Source organism: Apiospora hydei (genome assembly GCF_038363865.1).
Source record: "Apiospora hydei strain CBS 114990 chromosome Unknown utg000010l_segment0_segment0, whole genome shotgun sequence".
In the NCBI taxonomy this organism is placed as follows: Eukaryota; Fungi; Ascomycota; class Sordariomycetes; order Amphisphaeriales; family Apiosporaceae; genus Apiospora; species Apiospora hydei.
Window position 1 is genome coordinate 1,526,327 of NW_027117369.1, and position 20,008 is coordinate 1,546,334.

A 20,008-nucleotide genomic window follows, 5' to 3' on the forward strand; every position below is an offset into this window, starting at 1 on the left:
TCTACCTATTTGATCTAACGTGGCGGGTCGGACTTTCCACAATTTCAGAACGGGGTAGCTCACTCACTAGAACGGCGCAACGAAACGCACTGCCACACCAAACCAGCTCAAATCACGGAGCAAGTAAGTACCAGCTGATGTTCCACTTCAAGCACCGTTCCCTTTGGTGTACTTGGAGTGCTGCCTCCACGCCGGACCATAGAAAAAGATCAACACCGGAATCGGCGCAAACGCGAGCCCAACCGCCCCGAGAACAGTGCATCCGAACCCCGCTCCCAGCTGTTTCATCAGCGACACGGCCGCGAGCGGCAGGAACGTCGCCGCGACGCAGCGCGTCACGATCATAGCCGTGATGGCGGACGCGGAGTACAGACCGAACGCGTCTACCACGAAAGTGAAGACGGGCATGAAGGCAAAGTTCATAGCGAAGCCGAACACGCCCGACGAGGTCAACACCACCCACAGCGGCAGGCGCAGCTCCGCCGCCCAGCCGTACAGGGTGAAGGTGATGGGCAGCGCGAAGGCGCCGACGATGACGATGGGGAGGCGGTATTCGGGCATGCCGATGCCGTTGTTGGCGTCGCGGAGCTTGATGTAGATCCTGTCGAGGAGCGCGTTGCACACCAGGGTACCAACAATTGACCCGAAAGCTGTGGCGGATCAGTAAGCTGTTTTGTATCGATCACTCGGAGGTCAACTTACTCAAAGGGATGAATGCCAATCCAGTCTGGGCAGGCGTCAAGTGGTAAGTCTGCACGAGGATATCAGGGTACGTTGTCGAGAAGATATAAAAGTAGCTGAAGGTCATGGCCCCAAACAGGCAAATCAGTTGCAAGACGAAGGAATCCGCAAACACGACCACCGGCCGCATCATGGCGTCCCACAGCTTGCGCGTACTCCGCTCGTCATCCATCAGATCAAACGCGGTCCGCAGCGCCTTATCGCCTGTCTCGTGCCGTAACCTAGCCGCCTTGCGTCGCAGGATCGGTACCTTGTACGTCTCCTTGAACCCCGCCAGCAGGAACGCCTCGCACACGCAAGCCAGCCCGACGCTCAGCCAGACGACGGAGCGCCAGCCGATGGTCTCGGCCATGGCGCCACTGATGAGGGGTCCAACGGCACCGCCCGTGATGGGCGCCAGCTGGACCAGGCTCATCGCGGACCCGCGCTGCTCCGTGACAAACATATCCCCCACGATTGCCGGATTCAGCACGTTGGTCGCAACGGCGAGGCCTGTCAGGAACCGGGCGGCGATGAAGAGCGGCGCCTTTTGGCAGAGGGCGGCCAGGACGGTCGCGCCGATGAAGCCGACGTTGGCAGCGTTGATCACGGGGTACCGCCCGAACATCTCAGAGAGCGGCGCCATCAAGAGGGGCCCGGCCGCCTCGCCGAGCTCCCAGATGGTGACCAGTAGGACGCTGGAGGATTTGCGGGGGTCCCCTAGGTCGGTGGTGATGCGCGAGGCAATGGGGACCACCGAGATGCAGGTGAAGGTCCTGAACAGACTGCGTGTTAGCTAGCCGACATTATCCGGGGAAGGATCTGGTCCGGGGCTTACACCGTGAATGCCATGAAGGCGAGCAGGCCGACAATGGCCCATTTGTAGCCCGGCGCCCACTCCAGCGGGTTCTCAGCGTCCCCGCTGGGGTCGAAGTCGACAATGTCGTCCCGTGCATCCTCGATCTCCCGCACGCGCTCAGCAGTCGTGTCGGGGAGCAAAGGATTCGTCTCGTCCATACTGAAATGCAATACTCGACCCTCAATCTGGCCTGAATGATGGTGGAAAAGCGACGTTAAGGGGCCACGAAAGAGACGCAGTCAGTCGGTCAGCACGAATCGTAAGCAGCAGCGGATTTTGCTACAGTGGGTCGGCCACCACCATGGCGCTGACCGGCTTCGGCTTCCAGGTCGGTTTGGGTGCTTGGCGGTCTCCATCAGTGCTTAAATCCGCCGCTAACCATTGCGAATTGTCGCGCCATTTTGTCTGCACTGCGCTTTGGTCAATCGGATGCAATACATGATCCCGACCAGCTAGCTGCGCGAATCGTCTCGCGGCAAAGCGTTCGGAAATCTCGTGTGCACGTGGACGATTGCTTGAGTAGCTAGACGCGGTTCTCCCGTCATATTTCTCGCCGATGCGCTTCGAGTCTCATGTGTAAACGCAATAAAAACACCTGTAAGTCCCGCGGCGTCCCGGACTTGCGCCATGTATGCGTTGCAGAAGTCCATGCATCAGCACTGCTTCCCGACGACATTCGCGTGCGACAACACCGCTTCGGACTTGTCCCTGCCACGCCTTCTGGCACTCCGGGTGAACTCCAACACATGAGCCAGTCGCAGAATGGATATCTCAATTGCCTAGGCGCGCCAAACTCTTGAGGCGTCCATATCCGTGTCCATCCCCGGATACTTTCCCAATGCCGAACAACGCCCATGGTGCGGTTCGGAGCTGCAGAGCGCGGGGAGACTAATGGGGATCGCTCGCCTACTCGGACCAACTTCTTCACCAGGCGCGCTGTCTAGCCGAGCCCAAACGCTCCCTCGGCTGGCTCCCCGAGGGCGGATGAATGCCTGGATGCCTCGGAGGAGCTCCGAGTCCTCGGTATGCAATCTATGGCCACGTTGATGACCAAGCCGCCCTGGTGCAGTCGGGGAAATGGCAGGCCTGAATCGCGGCCATGTGAGAGGGTCACCAGCCACCTCGGCGCTGGTACCCGAAGAGCGCTATGACAGGGGCCTTGGGATTACTTCCGGGTGAGAAAGCAAATCAATTTGCACGTCAGATGTTTTCAGATGAGAAGCCATGTGTTGGTACGTCAGACATTCCTTGTAAAATGGTACTCAAATTCTGAGACCGATCAATGTTGCTATACCAAATGGCACACCCTTGAAGTATATACAAGCAATAAAAAGTAAGCTCTGCGTGAATCATAAATCCGTCCTCATCCGTCGTCTTCGATCATTCTCTTTCTCTACCTCCCCTCAACTCCTGCTCAAGCATAGTTCTCCCCCGCCTTAGTAGTAGTTTCCGACTTCATCTGCACATCCTTGAGCACGACGCTCGACCCGGTCTCGGACGTGACGCGGACCCACGCCGTCGCGGCCCCGACGCCGCCGTTGCCCTCGAGCTTGAAGAAGTTGTTGACGTCGCGCGTCGTCGGCTTCCAGGTCGCGCCCTGGTCCGAAGACACTTCCATCTTGGCCGTCCGGTACACCGCGTTCTCCACCGTGGCCGCGAACCAGTACTGCGACGCGCCGCCGTGCATGCGCACTTGCAGGGGCGTCGTGATGGGACAGGGCACGTGCTCCCATTGGATCCCGATCTCGCCGAGCGACTTGTCGGCGAGCTGGGAGAACATGTCGGGGCTCATGTCGAGGTGCTGGGCGTTGCCGCCGGTCTTGTTGGTGATCTGGAGAATTTAGTTAGTTTGCAGGTTCTAGGGCGAAAAAACTACGGGAGGCATACCATAGCGATCTTCTTCTTGCCCTGGTACGTGATGGACACACAGCCGCCGCAGTGGTAGGCGTTGTCCCAGATGGTCTCGGACACGCAGGTCGAGCCGTCGATGCCGGCCGGCAGGACGTAGTCGACGAAGGCGCAGGGCCCGTTCTGCCAGCAGCCCTCCTCGCCGCAGCTCTCGCCGTACCAGGTGCCCTGGCCGGTCTCGGCAGCGGACGTGGTCAGGCCGGCGGGCGCGGGAGAGGCCGAGGTCAGGGCGATGAGGTTCATGGCCAAGGCGCCAAGGCGGTGCATGGTTCGAGAAGAGGGCATGTTGGGTTTGGGTTAAATGAGTGTACTTGGTTTTTCGAGAAAGAATGTGTGCAAAGAGCGAGAGCGACTGTCTTGGTGAACAGGTCTCTCTCAAGCAGGTCTCTGCCTTCTTAAATACATCAGGAATGTCTTCAAAATGAACATCCTCTCCTCGTCCCACTATGAGCGCATCATCTGCAATCCGCGGTGCTGGCGTGGCCGCAATAAGCGTACGATGTACTTGAAACAAGATGTCATCAATTTACAGTGGGGAGCTGCATGTTGGCTTGAGTCGTGGAAATTGGATCGTGCCCCGCGATCCCTGCCGACGGGCAGCGACGTGGGGTTGGAACAAGCTTCATCCAATCTTTAGCGTCATCGACGGGGGAAAAAGAAGATTTCAGATATAAAGTGGGCGATCCCAAGACGGAATCTAGCCCGCGAGTTTATTGATGTTTCCACCAATCACACTAGCCATTGTCCCTGTTTTAGCTACCATGTTGTCGCCCCTTAATCCGCCAGCCTGGCTCCTGGGTATTTAGGGTGAACGCCACGTTCGGATGATGCACCCCGTCATTTTGCAAGTCATCCATGTCCCCAATGCCGGATCAAGTGGTCTTGGATCTTGGAGGTCTTCTATGGTCACCTCTGGCCCCCGGGTTCCTTTTGCCTTCCCTCAGGGTCAGCCCTATCTGTGCCTTCTTATTGTTCGCAAGCACTTCGACTATGCCCCCCTTTGCGACCATGAGGGGCCGCACATGTATCGGAGAAGAAGACTCCGGCATGGTGAGATCATGCAATTTCCAGGGCGTCGGCGTTGTGGCATAGCCCTTTTTCGTCGCGCACTGCTCGTACATCTCTCTCAGCCGTTTGTGGACCTGGTGGCACGCGATGCGCCTGTTTTGCGTCTCCATCTCTACAACGAGCATCTTTTTGAAGATCAGGTCCAAGAGCTCGTGGAAGTACGCAGAGCAGTTTGGATGCGAGTGCAGCTGGCAGATGAACTGATTGTCAAAGCAAACGAGTTAGTGATGTGAAGGATCTTGAAAGATCTGGACCGCGGCGGCAACGCTTACCTTCACGACAGCCGGTTTCACTGCTACGCTCCAGGCGTCAGGTTGCTCTTGTAGGCGGCTAATCTCAAAGAAGGTATCTGAAGACACGCCCCAGTATTCATCATAGGAAGACCGGACCTTGGCAAACTCTTTTACCAGCTCCGCGCCGCCGAGCGTCCAGGCCACGAAGACCAGGAACAGGCAGCCCAGGGACCAGACGTCAGAAGACTGCCGGAACTTGCCGTCCTCGAAGTGGCACTCAGGCGCTCGGTAGGCCATGGTGTCGGCGACTTCAGATCGCTTCCGTGTCTTGCATTGCCACTCGTGCAGCTCAGCCTGGCCAAAGTCGGCGATCTTGAGTGTGCCGTTGCTCCCTTGGGGTCCCTGGAACCAGAGGATGTTCTCTGGTTTCAAGTCCCCATGCCGCCCAAATTGCCATTGCCCCTGTCGAGCGCGCAATTCCTGCTCAACACCGATGTCGTCCGTAGCCCGTTTACGCTTTCCAAGCTTGGACTTACTCAGTATGTACTCCTTCTTGGCGGCACTGCGTTGTTGAACGGTCTCTCTGTTCTGCACCAAATACTCCCCGTCGTCCTCATCGGACTTTGGGAGGGTCCGATGTCTATGAAGTTGCACAAGACCGTCAGCGATGCCCTTGCACTGCCTTGCAACCCACATGACCGTGTCTCGGTTGAAGGTTGGATCCGGATTCACCTTCTTCCAGTACTTGAACAGATCGCCTTGGGCCCGGTAAAAGATCATGTGGTATTTCCCACAATGCTCGTAGGTGGCAAGGAGAGCAACAATGTGTTCGTGTGCATTATGCCCAACGAACTTCTGCAGGATGCCAACTTCGCGGTTGAATTTGGCGGGGTCTTTATGCATCAGCTGTTTGACAGCAAACCCGCGTTTGCACGCCGCAGTGTCGCTGAAGCTGTGGTGCTCTTGATGGATGCGGACGGGAAAGACCATCCCGAAGCCACCTTGGTGCTCAAAGTACTCATCGCCGGCGCGGTCTATCCATGGGAGTATGTGGCTGTCGTGGAGCTCGTAGTGTTGGACATCATTGTATTCGCTTTCTCGGAAGAACGGAGCTAGCATCATCCACTGATATCGGAGGAAGCTCTCACTCTCCACCCGGCTCCACTTGGAGAAGCACCAGAGGTGGATGTTTGTGTCGTCTGATTGGGCTTTGTGTATCCGACTCCTTCGGCCGATTCGGTGACGGCCATAGCTTCCGTCGGCTATATCGACTAGGGGTAAATCGAGATCACTAACATCTTCTCCGAGAATGTCCAGGATCTCAGACGTCTTATTGAACATCACGAGAAGCGCAAAGACTGGCTTGAAGGACTTGAGCTTGGCTCGGCCGTCACCCACTATGACCTTCTTTTCGTGACAGACATACGTGGCGATCTCCCTCAGCTTGACCTCGTCAAAGCTATGTGCAAAGTGCTTGCGTATTTCCTGGTAGACGGATTCTTCGGTGGTGATGTTGTCCAGCTGCTTCTTAGGAATAAAGCCCATGTCTTTCTTCCAGGGCTCTGCTTGGGGATGCTTCGTGAGTTGCCTGGCGGCGAAGAGCTGATCCTCTAGAGTGGCATGTGATGTCACACTGGTTGAGGCGACACTGACGCCCTCGCGCCTTTGTCCCTTGAACTGCTGAATGCCGGCATCGGAGATGACCGTCGGTGCTGTTCGTCGAGGAGCAGCACCATTCTGTGTATAGTCATCTCGATTGAGGCCGTCAACAACCCAGGGTCGAAACACAGCGCGACCATCTTGCGGTCTCTCTAAAACACCGATATTTTCCTTATAGAAGTTTCAGCTATCAAGCATTGGGAGTATAGGTGTCTACTAGGTCCTCGATTGGCTCACATCAGATGACGCAATATGCACGCAACGGTTGTCGCTGACGCCAGAAACACCGAACAACTCACAGTCGGGTCCAGCCTCAAGGTGGTGGCTCGTCCACGAGATCTGTGATGCAGGAGTTGATTGTGGGCCGTTTTCGATGTCATCTCTGTCCCGCATACACGCGTCGCTTTCATCCGAACTGATATACAAGGACTCGTGTTTATTCGCTGTCTCGACATCTGGGCAGTCATAGCTGTGAATGACCACCCGCGGTTGGCTGTGCGTAAGAGGAAGGAACCGAGGCTCCTCTGACGCGTGGCCAACAGTACTGTGACTGGGCACGGCCTGGGAAAAACTGTGGTTCGGAGGATGGTGGGCCTGTTCGTAGTCCCGTGCCTCTGCTGTGGCAACTACTGGGTTACTCATGTCGACCTTTGATTGGTCAGTATCTGAGGATGCAACCGCCATAATCTTGTTGGAGCGCTGGGATCCCGAGACACAGAACGTGGGCGATAATGTGTGGTGCCAAATAGTTTATAGAGAACCCAAAGGCTTTGAAAATGAACTCAAGGCGATCAATTAACGAAAAGGTACCATCTTTCGGCACCCTGATGAGGCTTCATTCCAAGGTGTTTTTATGGCCCTATCGAGTCGTCAATTTTCGGTGAAGCTGCATAGGGAATAGGGACATAAGTGCAAGGCAGACTGTTTCTTGGGCAATAGGCCTACATACTCCGCCCCCACAAAGCGGTCTTCTATTTCAGACCTGCTAAATGTGGGTGTGACAGCAACCAATACTGTACGGTACAGCCTACCGATGATTCCATCACACCTGCATGCGAACCAGCCATGGTCAGGTCGGCCGAATTTCAGACCGGAAAGCTCGTAAAATGGAAAAACTATTGGCGGTGGCTGGGCTCAGCCTGACGCATGTATCATTCAGCCGCTCGGCGGCATTTACCCTCAGTCGGTAAGGTTACCTCCCATTTGGCTGATAGGTCAGCATCCAACGTAATACGCCCCATGGTGCCTATCATCCCGTTCACAGTTGGAGTCACCCAGTCAAGACATGTACATGCAGCCTCTTGGGATTTACACCCTCTACATTCATAGCCCGTTAGAACAGCCACCTCCCCATCTATGTACGCGCACTTATATAGGGAAGATGGCTTCCCAGCATCGTGATTATGAGCAGACACATCACCACATAACGCTTTAGATCTTTCTTCTCAGCATATCAACTTTCAGAAACACGAAACTTCGCAATGTCCGCCGCGACCGAGTTCTGGAGCTTCGCAAAGCGTAATCGCGGCGTTGTCAAACTTCCAAGCCAAGAGCGGTTCGAACAAGACCCTATTCCATGCACGAACATCAGCTGTGAGAAGCTGGTAGCGACTTTGAGGAGGCTCTTTGGAGTGAATGGATATGAGGTCTCGGTAAGTTATCTGTCCTCTCCTGATTTCGACTTGTGGAAGTGTGCAACCTGTTCATGCTAACAATGGAACGGCTGAAGATAATGGACAGCTTTTATCATGTAAAAGCTCCAAGACCCCTGTCGCAGGTCGGTTCTACCCACAGCCTGCATGAGACTAGCGGAACATTGCTGACCATTATCGTAGACGCAATTAGATGCGTGCAGGCGCGGCTTCCCGCAATAGAAGGATGACCTGCATGGACTACTAGGGGCTGATATGACCTGATGATTGGGATTTGGCGCAAAGGATTGGCTTTAGGCGTACTGTTTAGATACCCACCTGTTGTGTTTGTAGAGATGTGTACAATAAATAGCTCAGGGCTGGCCCTGACTCCTGTGCGGGATTGCTGCCACGAACGGTACAGGCGCATGGGCGATCAATGGAACTTGACTCGAGCGGGGAAAGGACACCCCAAGTTCATCGACGGCATAGAACGTGCATGATTATTGGTCCTTAGAGGACCAGGCTTTGGGCTAGTCAATGCAACCTACAATTCTCGAAGGCTTATAACTGGCTGGCGGTTAATGAAATATGCAAGGTGCCCTCAAAAGCAAAGCCTGCTTGCATAAATCCGTCACAGTGCAGGAGGACGGCCATCGCCGTATGGTAAGCGGGGGTCACATAATAGTGCAGTATGTATGAGCATCGAGGGCTTCATGGTCTTGAGAGGGAATGCGGCTGACATTTTTCATTTGACCTTGCTGCTAAGTCGTAACTATCAACCACAATCTACTGAGGAAAATATAATCAAGGACAGTGTTTCATCTCTTTCTTCGACGGTAGCATCTCGGAATAATTCAGCTGTTCATCAATTACAGCCCCTGTAGGAAATATCTACTCGCGAAATCCAGTGAGAAACTCAATTGCGCCCTACGATGTACGGTCAGTATTCTCCGGGTCTGGCTGATCAACTACTTGAAAATCAAGTTTCAAGTCAATTTGACAACAGTAGCCGGAATTTCTTGCCACACCGTGCGGGGGATTCTCTTGTCACTGGAGAATTGATAAAGGAAGAGTTGAAACTGACGCAAGACGATGACGACCTTTGCCGCGGGATTGTTCCATGGATTCTCAACAAGGCTAAAAAGGTATTCCTTACTCTTATTAGGTGTGGAATGGATGCAGACAGAGCGAGGAACGCCATGCGACTCTTTTGGTGGCACGACTTCCATGATAGGAGGCTCTCAGCATCCCAATTGAGCCCCGAGGACCAACTATTTCATCCAGGCCTATGGGCCAAAGTGAAAGCACACGACTTTCTTGTCATGTACAGATGGGAGAACCTGGCACCTGTATTCACGAAGGCACAGTACGACTACAATCTCCACGAGAAGGGCATTCTCCCGTTCATCACGAAAGACGCAAACGTCAAAGAGGGAGCTTTTAGCTGGGTCCACAAAGTGACTGTACATCCAGAGCACACGGAACATGCCGATAAGGAGGTAACTATTACCACAAGAACCAGCTTCTGCCATTGTCCCTCCTGACCCGCTATCAGGTTGCGATCAAGGAGATTCGCGTGAATAGGGGCGGCGACGACTCGAGGACCGACGAGGCTTGGGAGAGAGAAGCCCGGGCATTGGCCTCCATCAATCAAGTGGATCACCCTAATATCATCAGATGCCTGGCTGCCATCAGAAGACAGAATAGCCGATACTTCATGTTTCCCTGGGCAACTGGCGACAGCTTACGCGACTTTTGGCTTGAACGGCCCGAGCAATCCCCAAATGCGACACTCATCAACGAGACCCTGGGACAACTGATTGGGTTGGCAGATGCTCTTGGTAAACTTCATGACTTTGAGGGCAAGGTCGATCCTTCGGCATTCCACCCAGACGAGGATGACAACATAACCATGGAAGGCGGGCAGGACTCCATCCGCCACGGCGATTTGAAACCCGAGAATCTGCTCAGGTTTCTTGAGCCGGAGTCAACGTTAGGGACGCTGAAGATTGGCGACATGGGCCTAGCAAAGAAGCATGTTTTGCTGACGGTGAAACGCAAATGCATCACGACCACCAGATACGGCACCATCCAGTACCAGCCGCCTGAAGCGGAACTCACTACCAACGGAGGACTCTCACGTCTCTACGATACTTGGTCCATGGGATGCATCATCTTCGAGTTCATCATTTGGCTCTTGTATGGGAACGATGCACTTGACCGGTTCTATCAAGATCTCCAAGGAAAGGCACGTAACGCCTGCCCTTATTACGAGCTCCCTCCACAAGGATCCGGCGACGGACCCACGGTACATCCTGTAGTACAGGGTTGGATAAGCCACTTGCAGCAATACGATCCGGAGTGCCGTGAAGAGTCTGCCATAAGTGATTTGCTGAAGCTGGTCAAGGAGAAGCTGTTGGTTGTTGATCTGCCACCCTCTCGCGGGAGAACACACCGAGCCGGATCAGGAGAACCTACCATCGCGATTATCCAGCCACCAAACTCCGGGATACTAGGGCTCGGGCACAGGGCCACAGCAGAGGGGTTACTAGAGGGCCTGACTGCCATCGCAGACAAGGTAAGGCAGAACCCGGCGTATCTACTGACGGGCGCAGACAGAGACAACATACACTTGCCGCCACTGCCTAGAGATCAGCCAACGTTCCTCTCCCCGGGAAATGGAGCTCGAAAACGAAAGGCACAAGATATCACATCTGATCAAGATGTGAAACTACTGGGAGGGCCATTCCCTCCAGTACCTATCAGAGTAAGCATTTATATAGGCCTCCCAGAGGATCTCGATGTGATCACTACTGACAGATCGGTAGACTGTATGTTGATGAAGGAAGCTGAACCCCCTCTGTTGAGCTAACCCATAATTTGTTTGACAACATAGGATGTGAGTTTCCCAACATTATCCCCAACTTATGGGATTACTTTGAGATAGCTGACATAATGGCATACTGGCTACCAGTATGTAAGTTAACGACCCCACCTCCCTCTTAACAGAATTCCTTCTGATGGCTGCAGGCGGTACGTGCCAAACTTGTAGCATTGATGACATTATTTCGCGGGTGACTCTGGTGCTGATATTCTGTCGTTCACACAGCTTGTGAGTTGACCCGTTCCATCTCATGATTTGATGATATATTTACTCTAGGGTAGCCAGTTAGTTTACACCACTCCCCGAGATGATTATTGCTTGAACTAAATCCGGCTTAGCCCGTAAGTGGTCCTTATTGCCTATTCGTTGTAATTTGTACATCCGCTAATCATAGTATCATTTAGCTCAAGGACTGGTCATACCCAGTGGACAATGACTTTGCTCTAGTTGTCTCCCAAGCAATCGGCCGTGACAAGCTCATGCCACCGGGTTCAAGTCTTCCGAAGCTATGCATTCGCTGCTTGAGATTGGACTTTTGGGCTGGCGGATTCTCATTCGAAGTCTCACCCTCCCAATTACATCAAGACTCTCCCAAATGCGACTTCTGCTGTATGCTTCTACGAGTCTGTACACAATTCGACATGAATCGAGAGGCGAAAGTCTCTTTCATTCGCGAGCAGTCCACTCTGAGGATCGTTGGTGGTCCACCACAACCTGTGTTGACATTCATGAGAAGTCCTGGTATGTACTGTTGTTGCTATTTGGGGCAGTTCTAACACTGCCTGATTATAGATTCCAACCCGCCCGTTCCTATACAGCTTGGGTTCCCACGGCTTCCGCCTGCCGGGAGTCCTCAGGGAATGGAGATCATCCAGCATTGGCTGCAAGACTGCGACTCCACACATGCCAACTGCCGTGGCCACGAATCCATGGCCGTTCCCACCAGGCTGATCGAGATTGGAAACGAAGGAAGCTCACCCTCCGCCTCATTGAGACGGCCGAAAAGCCCCCACAGGACGGCAGGTACATCGCCCTATCCCACCCTTGGGGTGACAAGACAAAACATATCCCGTTCTGCACTTGGCGGACCGATGTCCGTAATGACGGCCACGATGTGGAAACATTCAAGCAGGCTATCCCGTTTGACAAGATGCCGGCAACGTTTCAACACGCCGTGACCGTCGCGCTGTCACTCGGGATCCGCTACATCTGGATCGACTCGCTCTGCATCATCCAGGGCCCGGACGGTGATTTCAACGAGGAAGCGAGCCGCATGGAGGACGTCTTCAGCGGCGCCTACTGCGTCCTAGCCGCTAGTCGCGCCACGGGTATGCACGATGGGTTTCTTGGCGAGCGGGCCGGACGGGACTTCGTGACATTCGCTCAAACGCCTGCCGAGAAGAAGTTCTACGTCTGCGAGCCTATCGACGACTTCAGTCAGGATGTTCTGGAGAGCCCCTTGAACAAACGCGGTTGGGTATTGCAGGAGCGCGCCCTGGCCCGCAGGTCGGTGTACTTCACCAAGACGCAGATGTACTTCGAGTGCGGTGAGGGGATTAGATGTGAGACATTGGCGCGTATGCAAAAGTAAGTAAATCCACTTCTTTCTTCCTGTGTGTAGACGTACTCCGAAATGCTGATCCTTGGCCTGCTGTTTCTATTATCAGCAACCTCTCTGCATTTCTTGGGGACCCGCGGTTTCCCCAAAAGGCGGTAGAAGGACGCCGCGGTATGAAAATAGCCTACTTCCAAGACCTGTACAAGCAGTACTCGCGCCTCGAGTTCACCCGTATGGAGGACCGAGCCGTCGCCATCCTCGGATTAGAGAACCGACTGCGCAAAGCCTACCGCACCGACGGCGGCTTCGGCATCTTCGACGACGGAGCCGACGGCGGGCTCTTCCACCGCAGTCTGCTCTGGCGGCGGGGCATCGAACAGGAGAAGCCTGACATGCGGTCCATCATCTTCCCCCTCGAGCGCCGACGCGGTACTGCCGAGGTGCCCAAGTGGTCCTGGATGGCGTACGAGGGGCCCATCGACTATCTGCTTGAGCCGCCCTTCGACGAGGAGATGGAGTGGGAGACGCGCGACATCAGGCCGCCATGGTCGCGACACCAGCACCAAACAAGTCAACGGCAACAGCCTGGTAGCCTCTTGTCAGCGGAGAGGAGATCGGCAACTGCGCCCCTGGACCACCATGGGAAGGCCTCTGTGCCTACCCTCGCAGTGGTGGCTCGCGACTTCAACGTGGTCGGATTCCGGGGCGGCGAAGTCCAGGTCTTGTACGACGCGGACCGCAGCGCTTCCGACGGCGGCGGCAAGGCGCAATGCGTCGTAGTCGCGAGAACCAAGAGCGGAGAATCGCGGCAGGCGAAGAGGCATTACGTTCTCATTGTGGTGGCCGAGTTGAAGTCGTCGCCCGCTGGGCTGGGAACCGGCTTGAAGTACCACCGTGTCGGGGTTGGTTACATGCTGGGCAAGTTTATTGCATGGGACAAGCCCGCGTCTGAAGGCTTGGTGTACTGAGTATAGGACGGTCCAATGTGAATAGGTCGTATATGATTGGCAGCCACATATGTAGTCGGTTCACCTGGAATTGAAATTGGGATTCAGGGACGTATGCGACTATTCGATTGATCTAATGACTACCACCCCTCTCAAACCTCAGACTCAAACAACCGGACTCGTACGTAAGAAACCTTGCACGCCCATGCATTTCCTCCAGTTGCGCGTGCCCAAACTTGGAGTATACTCGAATCCCGAATGCTTTGCATGAGGGCCGCCTTGCGGGGAACGACGCTTCAAGCTCGCTCAAATTCCATATGTTTGTGTGCAGCCGGAATTTGCGGTCTCTGTGCACATTGTTCTGCAGTAGGAAGTCCTGGGAGGTTCCGTGCTTCTGCTTCACGCGAACACAAATCCGACTCCTGATAGATCCCATGTATCTGGGCGGTCCGTTGTAATGGTCGCTGAAACCTTCGTCCGATGAAACTGTTTCGAACACGATGCGCCGGACTTGTAGCCCGACATCGCCACCGACCGGAACTTCGAGGAGCAGTAAACTTTGACATTTGACCTCCCGGTCCCTATCCCCATCCCCAACGCACCGCGCTGTCGCACAGTTTCGTTCTCCCCAATACCTTTCCCCAGAGGCAATGGGAGTCATGGCGGTAGCTGGTTGGTAGTTAAGCGGATATCGACAGGAATCTGTCATGACAGCAGGCCAGGTCAGCTTTGAAACGGCCCCACCCCCTTATCAATAGGTCAGTGATCTCCCGATTACCCATTTCTTTGGCATAATCTAGGGCCATCTTCCCATTCTCACAAGGAATGTTTAAATCCAGACCACGCTTGATAGCGCGCTCGAGGTGGTTGACGAAGCCACCTCTCACAAGGAACTGTAGCTCTTGGGCACTCATTGACGACTTATTAGAGATATGAGTGGCCAGTATACCAGCCACTTGTTCGCGATATAACCAGAAAGCCATGTCGAGTGGGGACTCATCTCTGGTGCCTCGCCTGACGCTTGGGTCTGCGCCAATCTCCAATAGCTTCAAGACCATTGTCAAATCGGTGGTCGCACAATATGATCAGTATCATGAGAGAGGTTGACCTGGGCACCGATTGTGATCAAGGCATCCACTATGCTTTCTCGTTTGCATATTGAAGCGAGCCCCAGGGGTGTGGTCGGAATAGGATCTCGGTCCAGACGTTCACTGTCGTGTTCGGCGAGAATCGGAATGAACACGGGGAGGTCGAAAAACACCACCCAGTGTAGTCCGTTGATCCTACCGGGGGCGAACCATTCTTCTGATGGCCACCCTTCCCGGTCTGGCTCACCTCCGAACTGTGCAGCCAAAATCTTAGTCAAAATCTTAGTAGCTTGCTCGTTCACAAAGTCATTCCATCCGTAAATGGACTCCTTCAAGGTGGTATCGGCCATCTTCCAGAGCGTGGTTATTAGGATTTCTGGCTTTGGTGGGCTCAAGAACCTTGCCAAATCCTTCCCCCAGAACTCCAACGCGTATGGACACAATGGATAAAGACTGATGAAATCGTCCCTGGAGATGTTCTTGTTGCCTTTCTTCATGCAGTCGAAGTGAAGGAACTGCAGTAAAGTAGTCGGAATGTGCTTCTCGATACTCGGAAACCAAGTGGTTTGGGTTTCGGACCGCGACAGATGGTCGGTGATGGTCTTGTGTGCAACTCGAAGCGTTCTGTCCTCATTCTCGACAACAAGGTATTCTGCGCAGATACTGGTAAGACTGAAACCTTTGAAGACCTCCATATCGGGATCGTAGTCTTTCGCGCCAAACTTGGTGGTCAAGGCTTGCCTCAGTTGCATCTCCATCATGCGGCTTTTCGCATAGACAACCCAAAACAGTGCTTGGATAGCGGTGCACGGGAGTTCGCCTTCTTCAACGTCGGGGAATTCCTCCGCCAGACGTCTTAAACCTTGATCGTAGGCTTCGTGTACTGATCGTGGAAGCCTTTCCATCATTTCCAGGCATTCCGCCTGAGAATTTGCCTTCAGGATCTGGTCCATGAAGAGTTTGGTCAACAAGAACAAGCCCTGGCACTTCGGAAGCAACTTCGCAACGATTTTTTCCATGAAACCGACATTGCCAGTAAACAAGAGGCTTTGGCGTCTTGAAATTCGATCTTTTATGTACAGGGTAGGATCCATGTTGCTTGCGTTCAGCGAGAAGTGCAGGTAGGTCGAGAATAAGCTGGAGATGTCTCTGTACGGACGTGAGGTTACCAACAGTCGGCACTGTTGGTTGTTTCACATAGTGTCTTTGAGTATTCCCATCACTTCTCTTTGGTGGTGTCGTGGAATTTCGTCGAGCCCATCGAGTATGAGAGTGACCCGACTCATTTTGGTGACGGTGTGCTCGAAGATTTTCATCTTCTCCTCTCTTATCGTTTCGGCAGGGTAGAAGGCGCCTTGGCGTAACCTGGATCGCGATTCTTCAACAAATCCGACATCGATCAACGTGGGATCGACCAGCTGTGCCCAGAACGACATGGCAATATCCATGGCGTCTTGCATTTCCCTCAGACCGGTGATCTGATGGCCGCAAAAGATGCAAGCGACTTGAACTCCACCAGACGTCTCTGCGCTCTCCTTCAGTCTCCTCGCGATGTTGTACCTGGTTGATGATTAATAATCAGATGAATGATTTTAATAAATCGCTGATTTGGTGTAGAGAAAACTCACGCCAAGCCGGTTTTTCCAGATCCCGCTGACAAGGCATTAGCACCCATATGAATGTGACGTAGTCATCCGAAGCCGAGGTAACTCACGTAGCCCCTTTACCCAAAGAAGAGAGTTGTCGGATGCATCCCAATCCTTAAATTCCCATTTCCCAAAAAACTCTTCTCCCGTGCCATCTGTGTGGGATAAAGCTACTGGCGTCTTCGTGATCTCATGGGCGAACGCCGGCGTGTGATCGTTGATGAATTCCCTAATGAGTTGTTCTGTCGCTACTGATTAGTCTACTGTGGAAACAGTATCGATAAATGTGAAGCTGTGAACGATTGGGTTATCGTAACTGGTCATTTCAGCACTTGGCAAGTTCACCTTTATCCGATTCCGAAAGGACGCCCAGCACCTTCGTCGAATTCATCAACTGCAAGGTCCCGTTGAAATCCCTGATGCTCTGAAGTGCATCCTTGACGTCAGCCTTCTGCTTCGGCCACATCAACTATGTGAACAAGTTTTTACCGATCTTCGGGGTCCGCTTAAGTCGACTTTGAAGATTCAGTATGCATGGCTTCATCCGGTCTAGGGTTTCGTCTAGTTTGGCTTGGTCCTCGGGCCCGAAACTTCTCCAGGTGTCCTTTAGATCCTTCAGTTTGGCGTCCAGGTCTTACGTCTGCACGAGGAGAACATTTCTCTCCTCGGCTGCATGATAGACACCCTCGGCGTACTTGATGAGTTTGACAACATCCAAAACGAGATTTCTGATATCGCCTATGGATGCCATGATAAGTGGTATAGACTTGAATGAAGAGAGACAGGTGGGCTGAGGTTAAAATCCGTGTCAATGTAGAAAGGAGTGAAAAGTTGAAGACAGAGCAAATGGGACTCGGAGACAGGTCTACCACCTGCGACAGCAATACTTGCATCTGCATGACTGATAACGGAAGTCTACATTTGGTTAGACTGAACACATGGCTGCAGCTTTGGCGTGCCACGTAAGTATAAGGAACCCATCCTGGTCTGTACCGTGACGGCGTTTATTGATGCGCCAAGTTCCCGAAACGATGCTCGCCGGAACACTTACTCGGGATTTCTACATATGGGAGTGGCCCGTGAAAAAGAAGAGAGTCCGCCTTGTGTTTTTCTCATCCACCTCACTGGCCATGTCAGTGAGCCGGCTTCTTGGATCCGTTGCCGTAGGTGGGTGTCCTCAAGCTGTAATAGGCAGGTATCGCCAGTGTGGGCTTCGGTTATTCGGTTAGCGGTATGCGTCAATGCTTCCCCGGCTTGCCGGGCGGTTACAGCGGCGGGACGACTACCTACGCGCAAAATTTTAATTGCGGCTGAGGCTGATAAATTGGAGACGACACGGAGGAATTCCTACCAGGTTGGGCTCATCATACACCGACGATGATTGCTGTGACGTACATGTCCTTTCGCTTCAAGTAATCACGGCCCTCCTTGGCTACCTTTGCCTCTGCATCGGCCGAAGTGGCTCACTGTAGCAATAGAGATACAGAGTGACGAACAGTTACCACCCTTGCTCTTCTCCGCAAACTACATTGATTCCAAGGTTATTCGGTGGTGGGCGGATAAGCACTCCGACCCCACGCTGTGCCGCCTTGTCTTGCACTCAGTTCTGCGTATTATGGTTGGGCTCAGAGAAACTTCTTTTTGTGGGAGGGGATAATGGGGCAGCTGCCCAAGGGAAGGGCATAGCGAGGCGGAATAGCGACGGCGACAGAAACAACTCTTGTTGGAGCCCAACCTCTACACAGCCACAGCCACAGCCCCACGCCTAGCCACAGCGTCTCAGTCAGATATAGGTTGAATCAAGCTCTGTCCCAGGATACTGTCATTGCTAGTCGTGCATGGGAAAAGACAAAATCCAGACAAATGACACAGGGTTTCCTGTCAGTATTTTGTTTATGTGGAATGGTTAATAGGTAGATGGAAGATACACTGAAATTTATAGGCTCACATGTAACAACTAAGGGGTTTACTGTTTCTGAAAACTACCAGTAGGTAGGTATTCCTGAATTGTTGTTTTCTGCGATGTCTGTCGCCCCCATGGAGAAAATGAAATGCACCACATAACTAGCTTGTTCCAAACTTTTAGATACTTCTGTAATACCTAAATACACAATGTCAGTGACGTTCAGGCTAAAAGGTTTCCTCTCCGGTTTTCGTACCTCTGACTTTCGCTTCTCAAACCCCTCCACCTTCTCTGTGTAATGTAGAGACTGCCTGATGAGCCTGAGCTTGTTGTCTTGAACCCATTCCACGTACTGTTTTGGATAACAGCATACTCGATACTCATAATGGTCTTATGCAACGCCTGAAATATGTACTCACCATCTCGACTGAGTCTTTGGCCAAGTATCTTGTGACAGTCACGTCATGTGTTTAGCCGACACGATGGACGCGGTCGATGGCTTGGGCTTCCGGCGTGGGGTTTCAGTGAGGTTCAAGGATGTGAACGTTGGACGCCGCGGTCAGATCAATACTGTTTTAATTGGCCGTGATGGATTAGCAAGACTGTGTTTGGAAGTGACACGGGTTGACAATGATAATCCCACACCTACCATTCTGAGGATCGGTGCTGAAGTCGTCAATGACCTTAGCTCTTGTGGCGATGCTCATCCGTCCATGAAGTTGCTGGAAGCGAATAGGGTATGCTTCAAAAGCAGCTTAGACAAGATCTAGCATGGCAGTCCAGACATCAGTGCTACTCCACAATGAGAGCATGCGATACGAATTTCGCTCACCTCTTGCCTGGCTTGTACAGATTTGCCAACAAGGCTTCCAGCTTAGCCGACGGAGGCACAACGTATGATGGCATTCTGGCAAATCCTCGTCATGTTACTGGATGTGAGTCTATACATTTTGATATGTGGATTGCCTATCTTGGTCTATTGGGATGTCAGGCAGATGACGTTCTTTCCTGGCAAATAGTCCGTAGTTGTAAGTGATTCTAGCTTACGGAGCCTTACTGAGTTCTACAATCTGACATGAGCAGATCGGCCTAGCTGTTGTATACTCCTTTCCCCACTTTTCTCCTCGATAAACTACCCTGTTAGTTCCTTTGGATTCTACTACTCGATCCGAGCTGCGAAAGCCTTAAAGATAAAACTTGATATACAAGTAGTAATCAGCTATAATTTTGATACCATTAAGTTCGGATACCTGTCGCAAGATCTTGGAACTATCTGGGGAGAGCTGCTGTGTTTCTATTGATTCTTTCGTTGAGAGTATCTTGTCTTTAATCAACTACGTAAGTATAGTAGCCGCCTAGCCGACAATCATTATTTCTTCTTACCCGCCATTGAGAATGCGGCGTCCAGAAACGGGACATGGCCCTGTCCCGATCACTGAGTCGCTGTCCTCGCCGCGCAGCAGGTGAATGCGTTGACACTCGCAACCTCCTTAGATACAAGGACCAGTGTATCATTCATATGGGCATTTACGGGACATTGCTCAGCCAACAGCTTGAATTCTGGTAAATACTGGCCGATGTTGGAGGTGGTGTTGATGATAGCATCGAATGACACCTAGGGAGCGCTGCCATTGCTACCTTGGTGTTATCTCCCACTTCAGGGGTTTGCAATTGACAAGGACGGTGGCGGGGTAGGAAGCCCCGGCTGGTAAGCATTCTTATTGCAGCCCTAGGCAAACTCCAGGGGGTGCATAGCCTCAGCCACAGGCTTCACGCGATGAAATCGCACCTAGGAACCAGGGCAATCAATCATGTTGGAACAAACTCGAACCTTGCCTGTGCCAACACAGAATTGGGGGCCTGACAAATTACAGACATTATTGAACCCACACTTACCAGTG

At 52.9% G+C, this 20,008-nt stretch overlaps 6 protein-coding genes across 6 annotated transcripts; 2 read left to right on the top strand and 4 right to left on the bottom strand.

Moving 5' to 3' along the window:
* Positions 1–147: 147 nt before the first annotated feature.
* Positions 148–1,737, bottom strand: PG997_014680 (uncharacterized protein; the record flags this gene model as incomplete). The annotated part of the gene is made up of 3 exons (XM_066818994.1): positions 148–650; positions 703–1,496; positions 1,559–1,737. 3 exons carry the CDS (start codon positions 1,735–1,737, stop codon positions 148–150), a joined length of 1,476 nt encoding a protein of 491 aa, XP_066661182.1.
* Positions 1,738–2,993: 1,256 nt separating this feature from the next.
* On the bottom strand, positions 2,994–3,772 carry PG997_014681 (uncharacterized protein; the record flags this gene model as incomplete). Its single annotated transcript, XM_066818995.1, has 2 exons — positions 2,994–3,410; positions 3,467–3,772. 2 exons carry the CDS (start codon positions 3,770–3,772, stop codon positions 2,994–2,996), a joined length of 723 nt encoding a protein of 240 aa, XP_066661183.1.
* Positions 3,773–4,359: 587 nt separating this feature from the next.
* PG997_014682 (uncharacterized protein) lies at positions 4,360–7,089 on the bottom strand (the record flags this gene model as incomplete). The annotated part of the gene is made up of 3 exons (XM_066818996.1): positions 4,360–4,755; positions 4,828–6,500; positions 6,747–7,089. The coding sequence occupies 3 exons, from the start codon at positions 7,087–7,089 to the stop codon at positions 4,360–4,362; spliced, it is 2,412 nt and encodes an 803-aa protein (XP_066661184.1).
* Positions 7,090–7,928: 839 nt separating this feature from the next.
* PG997_014683 (uncharacterized protein) lies at positions 7,929–8,250 on the top strand (the record flags this gene model as incomplete). The annotated part of the gene is made up of 2 exons (XM_066818997.1): positions 7,929–8,099; positions 8,242–8,250. 2 exons carry the CDS (start codon positions 7,929–7,931, stop codon positions 8,248–8,250), a joined length of 180 nt encoding a protein of 59 aa, XP_066661185.1.
* A 1,030-nt stretch (positions 8,251–9,280) lies between these two features.
* PG997_014684 (serine/threonine protein kinase) lies at positions 9,281–13,491 on the top strand (the record flags this gene model as incomplete). The annotated part of the gene is made up of 5 exons (XM_066818998.1): positions 9,281–9,580; positions 9,637–10,848; positions 11,370–11,710; positions 11,758–12,527; positions 12,587–13,491. 5 exons carry the CDS (start codon positions 9,281–9,283, stop codon positions 13,489–13,491), a joined length of 3,528 nt encoding a protein of 1,175 aa, XP_066661186.1.
* Positions 13,492–14,530: 1,039 nt separating this feature from the next.
* On the bottom strand, positions 14,531–16,955 carry PG997_014685 (ankyrin; the record flags this gene model as incomplete). Its single annotated transcript, XM_066818999.1, has 5 exons — positions 14,531–15,707; positions 15,756–16,118; positions 16,187–16,211; positions 16,273–16,433; positions 16,843–16,955. The coding sequence occupies 5 exons, from the start codon at positions 16,953–16,955 to the stop codon at positions 14,531–14,533; spliced, it is 1,839 nt and encodes a 612-aa protein (XP_066661187.1).
* Positions 16,956–20,008: the final 3,053 nt, after the last annotated feature.